At 54.2% G+C, this 11,502-nt stretch overlaps 1 protein-coding gene across 1 annotated transcript in view; it reads right to left on the bottom strand.

The window, feature by feature from the left end:
- Window positions 1–1,397: 1,397 nt before the first annotated feature.
- The window catches only part of RAMP1 (receptor activity modifying protein 1), a 39,216-nt gene continuing 29,111 nt past the window's right edge, over window positions 1,398–11,502 (bottom strand). Inside the window, exon 3 of the mRNA XM_072961937.1 lies at window positions 1,398–1,987. Coding sequence (XP_072818038.1) covers window positions 1,732–1,987 — 256 coding nt within the window. The 3' untranslated portion in view covers window positions 1,398–1,731. The remainder of the gene's footprint in view (window positions 1,988–11,502) is intronic.

Here is an 11,502-nt window from a genome sequence, read left to right as displayed (position 1 = left end):
ACACACCACACACACACCACTTACCTCCGGCAGCAAGGCGTGTGCAAAGACGGGGACCTGGTCTTGGATGACGCCACAGCGCTAGAACTGACTCTGGAAGGGTGGCTGGCTCGGCCCTAGGGAGGCGCTGGGCCTGGGAGGAGGGGCTGCGGGCGCGGGGGTCGGAATCCTCAGTTCAGGGGAGGGATCCCCGAAAATGACCCGCGAGACAGCAGGAGGGGAACGGGCGCTGCGGCGCCGTCAGCAAACGCTCGCGTGTCTGGGCGGCGGGCGGCGCCGTCCTGCCTCCTGTGCGCACCGCAGCCTTGCTCTGCGAGGACCAGGCGCATCGGGACGCCCTCCACCTCCCGGGTCCCGCCGTCCGGGGTCCCGCCGTCCCGACACTAGGGCCGCCTGGCTCCCTTCCTGGAGGCCGGTCGCCGCCCCCTCCCCAAAGGCGTCCGCGCGCTCGGGGGCGGGCCGCGGTGCCGGGAGGCGAGGCGGCAGCTCTGGCCCCGGAATCCGGACCGGCGAGGAGCCGGGCAGGCCCCGGGCCCTGAGTGTGGACGCGGGTCGCCCCGACGGATGGCAGCCCTCAGCGCCCTCTGTCCCGCCTGCGAGGCGCGGCCACCCGCATCCTGCTGCTGGGGCTCCTGAGAAAACCCGTTGGGGGAACTGTCGGCGGTGCACCCTGGCAGGATGGTGGGGGACCTGGCCGAGGCCCCGGGAGCCACCTGGGGTCTGCCTGCTCGGATCCCGCTCCTTGGTCAGTTCACACTGAATCGCCCAAGGGCCGTGGCCTGGGCCCTGTGTCTGGGTAGCTGTCCTGCGGGGCAGGGGGTGGCCGACGGGCCTGAGGGGCAGGTCCTGGGCCGCAGACGCTAGAGGCTGGAGCAGGCTGAGGGCTGCAGGGACCTCCGAGGAGGGACCTGAGCTCAGGGGTCATCGGAAGGGACAGTGTGGGCGCTCCCTTCAGAGACCCCGAACCTTCTGGAAGCCTGGCTTTAGGCGGGAGCTTGGGAAGCATGGTGATTTGGGGAGCAGCAGCAGCCTGGAGGGGTGCTAGGAAATAGCGGCTGAAACCCAGGGGGACAGAATCGAGGTGAGTGCCTGGGCCTGGGGGCTGTCGAGGCACCTTCCGGAGGGGCCTCAGAGCAGACTGGCTGGTCCTGCCCGCGAGTCCGCCCCACGGAGCCAGCGGTTCTAGACAGCATGGTGGGGGTGGGGGGCAGTCAGGGGACTCCGGCAGGAGCACCCTCAGTGCCCAGATGGTGCCCACTGTCGCGTCCCCCACAAAGGTCCCTGCTGCGGCTCCTCCTGTCAGAGAAAGATGGACTCCAAAGGGGTCCCCCCTTTGGAGATTTCCCCCCCCACCTGCTCCCCACGATGCACGTCCAGAAGGAATGACGCTGCCCACATTCAGGGACATCCTTTAATCACAAGCTACTCATGACCAGTCTGGCCAGAGGCTGGAACCGAGCTGCGGGTGGTTTATAACAGTGGGAGAAGCTCCGAACGCTGCCCAGACATGCTGACGGTCACGCCTGCTCCCTCCCAGTGCCCGCTGCCCTTCCCAAGGTGGCTTCCAGGCCAACGCCTGTGCCATGACCACTTGGAAATCCTGCTGTTAGCTCTTCACAGGTAGGAGGGGAGGGGGTTGGGGGCCTGCTCTGCCACCAGGCTGGGCCCCAGCGCCCCACCTCCCGGCCTGCCCCGCAGCCTCAGGCGGCAGGCAGCCCCCCGGGCCGTGGCCTACACGATGCCCTCCGGGTGCTTGCTCCTCCAGACCACCAGTGCCGTCACCAGCAGGGTGACCAGGATGGGCACCACGATTAAGGTGTACAGGACGCTACTGGGCGGGTCCTGCAAGGCCCTGCCCGAGACGGGGCAGTTCCTGAAGTAGTGCTGGTGGACAGCGATGAAGAACCTGTCCACCGCCGCGCCGGGCCAGAAGCAGCGCAGCAAGCCCGCCGCGTGCCTGGTGCAGTTCGAGAGTCCTTCGTAGCTCCTGCGGACAGAAGGGCGGGCAGGCGTCAGTCCCTGGTGGGCAGAGGACCATGGCGGGGCTTCAGGGGGAGCACGCTGCCCCATCCCCCACCACAGTGAGTCCCCCGAAGCCGCGGCCCTGAGGCAGTGACCCTGGCTCTAGACACCGAGGTCCTGGCTGGTTCCTGTGGGGGCTTCTCGGATGTGCTGCGCGTGCCCAGACCCCAGAAGGCAAGCTGGGGTAAGGGACGTCCCTCCCTGTCCCTGGGGTTTCAGGAGCTGGGATGCCGCACCAAGGGCAGGCCAGATGGTGGACCAGGCGAGTGTCTTCAGAAGGCAGCCTGGGGCAACACGCTCTCAGGGATGGGCCCTTGCTGTCCCCATCACTCCATGCAGAACCCACCCCCCAGCCTGGAAGCTCCCCGGGGTGTCCACAGGCCTCACCATGAGGCCTACCTTCACTCCCACCCCCACCTTCCCACCCCCGCTGGAGTTTCCCGAGAGCGCTCTCACCTCCCGTGGTAGTGGGTTACGTAATGATTTTGCTTATTGAGTGTAAACGCCATGAGGACAGGGATTTTGTCTGTTTTGTTCACCTCTGTAATCCCAGTGCCTAGAAGAGTACTTGGCACATGGCAAGAACCAGTAAATTGTTTTATTTAAATTGTGGTAAAGTATAAATAACATAAAATTTACCATTTCAACCCTTTTTAACTATACAGTCCAGTGGCGTTCAGTACGCTCTCATTGTGCAACCATCGCCACCATCTGTCTCCAGAACGACTTCACTTCCAAACAGAATGTCCCCGTTAAGTGCTAAACCCCATTCTCCCTCCAGCCCCTGGCAGCCCCTGCCTTCTGTCTCTATGAAATCTGACTGTTCTGGGACCTCATACAAGTGGGCTCACACGGCATTTGTCTATTGTGACTGGCTTATTTCACTTAGCACGATGTCCTCAGGTTGATGCATGTTGCGGTCTGTGTCAGAATTTCCTTCCTTTTTAAGGCTGAGTAATATTCTGTTGCTCGTCTGTACTGCATTTTCTCCATCCATTCATCGATGGACATTTGGGTTGCTTCCACATTTTAGCTATTGTGACAAATGCTGCTGTTATAAACACGGGTGCAAACATCTATTCGAGTCTCTGCATTCAGTTCTTTTGGCTCTAAATCCAGAAGTGGAATTACTGGATCACATCATAAGCCACTGTTTAATTTTTTGAGTAAATTATTGTTAATAAATGAAGATTCAATGTTGGGGGAAATTAAACTGTAGTTTCCAGAAGGTGAGTCATTTCTGCTTCTGCTTAGACTAGAGAAAGCTACATAGTGTTGCTCCCACATGAACAACCACACACACACACAGAATAGCTGAATAGACTACAAAACCATACATTTTCTTGAATCCATCAGTGAGCTGAGACTCCGAGGCGGCAAAGGAATGTGAGTTTCAAGGAGGAGTAAGGCAGGGACTGGCTCGGCTGGGGCAGCACATGGAACGAGACACAGCTGCCACCCCAGCTACCTAATAACAACCTGCCCAAGGCCAAGTGTGGGCTGGAGGGTCAGCCTGGGGTTCCTGGGGCCCCAGATGGGCTGCCCATTCCCTGACTCTCTGTTCTTTCCCATGAGGCTCCGGGGGCTCTCGTGAGAAAGGTAAGGGGCAGGCAGGGGATCGGCTGCCGCTTCGGGGCCAGGCACAAACACCATGCGTTTCCCAAGTCCTTCTCGCCTAAGCAGCGACAGCCTTGGGCCTCTGGAGGAAGAGCAGCTAATCCCGAGGAGCAGTGGGTGCAGCTGAACAGGCCCAAAGCCCGTCTCACTTTCCCAGAACCTTCTCTCCAGGAAGCAAAGCCTTGAGCTGCTGAGGGAGGGGTGACACAGCTGCCAACTCCAGGGCCCAAGAAGACACACTCTGGCTGTGAGAAGGTTGGGGAGAAAAGACTCTTTTCCCGTGGGAGAGGGGTAGGAGACTGTCCTGGCCTGAGGACCCTGTGTGATGCCAGACAGAGGTCTCTCACCACTGCAGGAGGGGCAGGAATCTCCACCCAAGGCCCCAGACACAGGGCAGAGTCTGGCTTCCACAGGGAGGAGGAACAGGATTGCTGAGGCCAAGGACACAGGGCCTTTCTAAGCTGAGGCTGGACCAGGACACAGGTCTGGTCCAATATAAACCTCTGCTCCCAATATAAACCTGGCATAGAGTAACAAGCAACAGTCACCTGCCACAGGGAGGGGGAGAGAGACCCCCTCTGTGGCACAGGTGTGCAAGGGGGTCGCACTACACTGGGGGAAATTCTCTAACTCCACCGTGAGCACAAGGCAATAGTAACCCATTGCTGGAGGTATTTGAGGCCTGCGGTGCTCGGAAGGAAACTTTAGCAACAACAAACCCCAGACCCAGCTCAACTCCTCACAAGACTGACTTAAGTCCCACACCAACAGCCTGGCAGAAGAGGCTTGCCCGTTTTCAGATGTCAGTACCATTCACGTCAGTCTCTTCTGTTCTCCACATGCACGTTCCACATCCAATAAAACATGAAGAATATTTTGTTCAAAAGCAACAAGACACAACCAACCCATTGCCAAGAGATAAAGCAATCAACAGAATCAGACTGAGAGATGATCAGACACGGTGACCATCACACAGGGACTTAAAAAACGATTAACAGGATAAAGGGTCTAATTGAGAAGGTCGACAATACATATGCACAAACAGAGAAGATTAGCCAACAGATGGAAACTGTAAGAAAGTCAAAGAGAAATGCTAGGAAAAACTGCATAGTATCGGAGAGAATCCTCTGATGGGCTCTTCAGCAGACATGACATCTGAGGAAAGAGCAAGTGAACTTGAAGATGGGTCGGGAGAAATTACCCAAACTGAAAAAAACAACACAGAACATCCAAGAGGCGAGGACATGAACAGCATTATCGATGATGTCGGCTCCAACTTGCAATTTGAGCTCCAAAACTTGGAGGAGGAATGGGGCACAGGAAAAATATTTAAGAGATAATGGCTGAGAATTTTCCAAATATAATGAGATATCAAATCACAAATCCAAGGCCAGAGACGTCTAAACAGGACAAAAACCAAAGCAACGACAAACAAACAGCCGCCTAGACATCAGAGTCAAACTGCTGAAAACCAAAGATGAAGGGAAAGAACCCCCCACCCAAAATCTTGGAGTCATTCAGGGAAAAAGACAGCGACAGGGGAGCAATGATGTGGCTACAGCAGACTTCTCACCGGGACTGTGAGCCAGGGGACAGCGGATGACATCTTCCAAGTCCTGGTGGGGGGAGAATCTACCCAGGATCCTACCCTTGGCAAAAACATCTTTAAGACATGAGCTTGAAATAAAGACCTTTTCAGGAAAAAAAAGAGGCTGACAGAATTCATTGCCAGCAGACCTGTGCTACAACAAACATTCAAGAAATTTCTTTGACAAAAGAATATAACAGAAGGAAATAAAGAGCTCCCTAAACAGTAAAAACGAAGACTCTAAAACATCACTTAATTTTAGTCCGGGAAGTGAGTAAATGGAACAGAAGCCAGAAATCAACACTGAGGAGACCCTCGGGGAGGGGCCGTAAGGCCGCACGGAAGAGGTGGGGGCCCCTCCAGGACCCAACACCCCTCAACCCCAACCCCTATCATAAATCTAAATCTCCAGGTCACTGGTTCTCCTGCCCTAACTGTCCTCTGCATCATTACTCCGGGCGCGCGCGGCCTCCCTCGGCCCACTGAGCGGTGGCTGAGTGGATGGGACACAAGGAGGCATCAGAGGGCGTGCAGGACCCTGCTCGCAGGGGCGCGTGGTTTTCACAAGTGAACAAGGTACTCATTGCAGGTGGAAAACAAGTGGGAAAAGTCATGACAGAGACTGGGTCTCATTGTGCGAAAATGAATTAGTGCGTGACAAGGGCCTGGCACAGGGTAAGTGCTAAATGGGTCAGGCATTGTTAAAAGACCCACAGAGTCCAGCCCAAAAGATGCTGACCAAAAAACTGCACCACTGCACGCTGGGAACGCTGGTCTCAGCGGTTGTCTTCCTCCTCACCTCAGACCCACCAAACCAACGTGAGGCTTTCGGTGTTCAGCAGACGCGGAGACAGACCCCCGATCCTAAATGCTGCTCCCTGTGCTCTGTCTGAGGCGGGCAGCTGGGGTGTCCTGAGAAGGGGGTGTCGCCACCCCGGGGCCGGCCAGCGGGGACGCGAAGGGGCCCCACGCCGAGGCCGCGCGGGGCCGAGCCTGCCGTGGGCTATTCCGGGACCGGGCCGCGCTCCTTCAGCTATCCTTCCCGCCTGCCGAGCCACCCCGTCCACAAATAGCTCCAGTGTGCCGCTGGCTGCCCACTTCAGCCTGTTTATTTATACAGAAGCGACAGCTGAAACCTTCAATAAACATTGTGAGCTCTGTCAGCGAGGATGTGATCAAATAATTCCCCTCAGAGTACAGACGGCCTTCTGCTCCAGAGAACATCGTATGGACTGAAGGGGCCAAGATAAGCTTGAAACAAAGTTCTTGCTTTAACCCTCTATTTTCAGTTCTTGTGTCATGGAATAGTTATCCTTTTTTGGCCGGGCTTTTCTATTCTGGGCCCCTAAGCGAACGTTGCTTGGAATGTTCCTGAATGTTTCCAGTATACCTGGGTCCCAAGTCAAGGCTTCTGGCACCAGGATTCGTGTGTGTGTGCTTGCTGATGAGAAGGTGCCCACTCATGCCCACAGGGGAGTCGTCTGCTCTGGGGACACCTGTGGTCACTCTTGTCCCCCAGCTGGCCCTGACTGGCCCTGATGTGGAGTATCTGAGTCGGGCCCTGGTGCCCCTCAGAACTGGGTTCAAATCCAGCCCCACCTCTTATCCTGAGTGATCCCGGGGCCCTCATCTCACCCACCCAAGCCGTGGTCTCCATATATTCAAGTGAAGAGACAGGGACCCGCCTGACAGTCACTGGGCAGATTAAGTTAAGTGAGGCCAAGGGCCTGGCATAACAGGAGCCCAGTAGGTGAAGGTTTTCTCACTGCCTCTTCCGGACAACTGATGTGTGGCCCCTTAAATGTCCTTTTCTTGCTCTACAAACTCGAGCAAACGTTGACCAGGCCACGTGAGTCTAAGCTCTCAGAATATCTTTGGAAGAACCACTACTTCGGTTACTCTCTCTGGACCAGTATTTGCCTCCGTCCACCTGGGACAATTCACAACCTGGTGGCTTCCAGCAGCTTTAAATACCTGCTGGGATGAGGGGAGGTGGCACCCCCTGGCATCCTGGCAGTCAGAGCAGGTGAAGGGGAACGTGGCCCATTTGAGGGTGGTCTGAGGAGTCTGTCAAAATGCCAGACTGACGTGGGGGGTCAGATCACTAGGGAGGTGTGTGGGCAGGTTCAAGATACCGTGGTACTTATGATGCTTTTGGCTGAACAGTTCTTCTGGAAATACAGATGACCAACAGGCATCTGAAAACAAGTTCAACCTCACGATTAGGGAAAAAGAAGCAAACATCCAAATACAATCCATTTTCAAAACGAGAACACCCCTGCTAGCAGGGGCATAGAGAAATGAGGCAGGCACGTGTATCACTACTAACAGAAGGTAAACTGGTAAATTTTTTTCTGAAAAGCAATTTGGAAATTATATACCAATAACTTCAAAATCATGGATACCCTTTGGCTGAGGAACCCTATTCCTGGGAATTATCCTCAGTTAATAACACGAAATGTAGACAAAGGCAACGTAAGAAGACGTCTGTTATGGAATTCTAATTAGAAAAAAAAGCAAATAGAACAGTGATGAGAAAAATTGCTTATGAGCCTCTGATGTGTAGCTACTAAAATGATATTTAGGAAGAAAAATTTAAAATATAGGAAAATATTTATGTTGAACAAAAGAGGAAGTAGGTAAGACCAAATTATATAAACAATGTGGTTTCCGCATCAAATGGTCCACGTAGGCTGGGAAGACCCCAGGATGTTAAGGGGAGTTATCACCACTAGAGGGCAGTAGAAGGAAGTACTTTTATTCTCTTACCTCAGCTTTTGGGAGGATTTTCCAAGTTTTCTACCGCGAGCATACATTATTTTTGTAATTATATATTTTAAAAGCTTATTTAGGGAAAAGGACATTGAAGTCACTGCATCTGCAGCCGTGGGGCGCTCATTTCCTCATATCTGTGGCAGCAGGAGGCCTTCCTTGCAGGGGACGCGTATGCTGTTCTGAATCCCAATCATCTGGGAGGACCGAGTGGGGAGGCAGGCTAGAGAGGCTTGTTGGGGGCCCGCAGCCCCTGCTCCCTGGCAGGCCTCCCCTTGCTGGGGGCAGTGGCTCCTCTCCACGTCTGGCAGGGGCCCAGGGCTCAGAGGGCTGCGGTGCCCCTGCTCACCCAGGGTTAAGTCCTGTCCCAGGGGCAGAGCAGCGTCCCCCACCATGGGGACACCCCCTCTCTGCCCTCTGCTAACAGCCCAGGTGGTTCTCTCCCGGCCACTCCACGTGTGGGAAGGAGCTCTGGGTCTCCCCTCCCAGGTCCTGGGGGCACCTGGCCGGCTGCCCTGCTCAGGACGGCTATGCGGGGGCTGGGCCCCTCCAAGCAACATGATGAGGCAGCTCGCTCACCCGTAAACGACCCTGGCGCACGTGGAAGGCGGCAGGACTCCGGGTGTTCGGTCATCCCTGCCTCCGCCTGCCCCACCATTCTTGTTTCACGAACGTCCCCAGGGCCTGGGCTGGCGGGGGGCTTCCCTCCACCACTCGCTGCCTCTCGGGTCTGGGTTGCCTCCTGGGTAGAAAGGACATCGCTGCCGTCCATGGATGCTACTGGGATTAGATGCCCACTTCCGAGGGGCGCCCGGACCTGGGGGCAGGGAGGGCCCGGGGGATAGGTAGGGGCGCAGGGGTGGGCTTCGAGGGCAGGACCCCTTTGGCACCCATCCCCGCCGGCTCCCGTACCACTTGCCCAACGTCCCTCAGCTCCCAAGCGCAGCCCGCGGCCTCCTTGAGGGAAGGGCGAGGCCACCAGATGGCGCCCCGGCCCCCGGGACCTCTACTCCTTGGTCCCTCCTCCCCGGGGAACCTCTTCTTCTGCGACCCCCTCGCCCCTTGAGGTCGAGGCCTCCATCTGGGCTCCAGAAACTTCTCCATCAGCAGCCTGATGCGTCTATCTGCGCGGCTCCCCAGCCCTTCCCACCGGGGAAGGGCTGTCCAAGCCCCAAGGCGCTCCTTCCTCCCTCGCCCTGTGACTGCGACATCTGACACCTGTGACATCCCCACCCCCATCCGAAGCCTTGGTCCTGTCCACATCAGGCTGTCAACACACCGGACTCCTGGGATGCCCCTACCCCAGCCCCATCTCTCACGCCTGGAAAGCCTTGCCGCCTCTGAGTTGCCACGGATCCCCCCACTTCCGGGGTCCCCTTCCCTCCAGCGGCTCTGTCACTGTGACCAGTGGCTCTGCCACTCTGTAGGCAGAGCGACTAGTCTTGATGGGGAACTACAACCCGCATCTCTAGTACTGGCTTCCACTTCTCTGCGCTGAGTGTGGGCCGCGGCCTGGGCATCTCTGCACCCCTCCCCTCCCCCCCACCCAGTTAGTCAGGGCAGCCATCAGCCCCTCCCCTGCTTTCCCCTCCTCTGCTGCCCTGGGCTCAGTCCACCACTGGCTCTCTCAGCCGCGGCCCTCACCTCTGCCCTCCCACTCCCCAGCCCACTGCCCACGTCTCACCTTTGCTCCATACCTTCAATGCTCCCTGCGGCACCTGTGCTGGATTCAAAAGCCCTCATGTGGCCCCCATCTCTCCATTCTCAACTGCACCCTCTCCCTGTCACCAGCCACATTCTAACCAGCCTGGCTGGTGTTTCTGCCTCAGGACCTTTGCACATGCTGCACTTGCTACTTGGGAGGCTCTTAACCCTGTTTTCACAAGGCCAATATCTTTATCCTGCAAACATCACTTCCTGAAACAGGCCTTTTTTGGTGCTTCAGCCTCATTTGGATCCCTGGTCAGGCGGGGTTTTCCTTCACAGCTATGTCTTATTCTGTACCTGTACCTAAGCTCCTGTGATTATTTACTGTTGGTCTCAACAACTAGACTGCAAACATCATGAGGGCAGGGAGAGTGTAAGAAGAAAACAATATCCCACTCATCCAGTTCAGAGCAGTCACCTCAAAGGAGAGTGAAACAAAAGCTGAAGGAAGAGAATGAGACAGACCTGCCAGGAGATGTGGCCTGGAAGGCAGGGGTGGCGGTCTGAGCAGACACAGCACCATCCAGCGCAAAAGGCAATAAACAGGAGGAGGGGCATTTCACATTGAGAAAGGGTTATCTTCGCTCCACAGGATGCAGATAGCCGAGGGCTGTGAATAACCACAACACAATCAACCAAGTCTTAACACACCTCTCCAGGTCAGGTAAACAGAAACTAGTCTGAAAATGAAAAATAAGTTAATAAACCCGATTCGGTTTCTGTCCTACAGAGATTCAGCAATCTTCCCCAAAGTCTCTGGGTCCTTTTTGGGCAGCAAAGAAAAACTTGGCAAATTCTCAAAGTGGAGAGTTTAAGCCAGTATCTTTGACTACAATATTAGAAACTGGAAATTGGTAAGAATAGGATAAATTAAAAAAAACTTGAATCCCTAGAAATGAAAGATCACGTGTATAATTTTGGGATCAAACAAGGATTTAAAGATTCAATTATGGGCTGTTAAGAAAAAAGAATGGCAATACTGCATGTAGAGATTAATGAAATCGAGGCGAAGCTGAGTTCTGAGAAAATCCGCAGCTGTACATTATCTTATTACTAAACACAGACAAATGAAAATAAATGAAGTAAGCATCCAAAGCAAGACATTTTAAAAAAAGAACCACAAGACAAATCTCTCCACAGGGCAAATAATTGAAATGCATTAATAATTATTAAAACTAATATTTATTGATACTTAAAAAAACCACGAATAAGTGAATTCAATAGCTGATTCTTTAGAAAAAAGCTACAATGAGATAGTTACATTTCTGGATTGTCTAATCCAGAAAAGAATCCAGAGAAAACGCAAATTGATACAAACACAGATAAAAGACTGGAGAATATGTAAGAGATTAACATGCAAAAAATGTATGTTAACAGTTGGAAGACCTTTGATGAACTGGGATGCTTTCTGGGAAACTATAAACTATCAAATCTTGACTTAAAAAGTAGAAAATCTGCAAAGAAAAAAGTTGTCAAAGAATTGCTTTCACAGAAGATGCCAAACTCGGGCAGTTCTTTCAAATTCTTAAGATCACAGAAAAAGACATCAAGTTTCCCAGTTCTTTGACATAGTAAACAAAACCCTGACCCCAGACCTCCCCAGATGGCCCGCCCACGGGCCTCAGAAGGCGCACACACAAGCAACAAATGTCCTCCACTCTCGCTTATAAATAGACACAAGTCCTATTTAAAGCACTAGCACATTTAAGCTAGCCATTTAGGCTGCTTTAAAGCAGGCTTATTTCAGGAGTGCTGGAATGCTGTTCTATAAAGTCACACTTCGATTTATCAAAGGA

This window comes from Vicugna pacos, chromosome 5, assembly GCF_048564905.1.
Source record: "Vicugna pacos chromosome 5, VicPac4, whole genome shotgun sequence".
NCBI classification, from domain to species: Eukaryota; Metazoa; Chordata; class Mammalia; order Artiodactyla; family Camelidae; genus Vicugna; species Vicugna pacos.
Note: the sequence above shows the minus strand (reverse complement) of the source record. Positions and strands in the feature narration are given on the sequence as shown.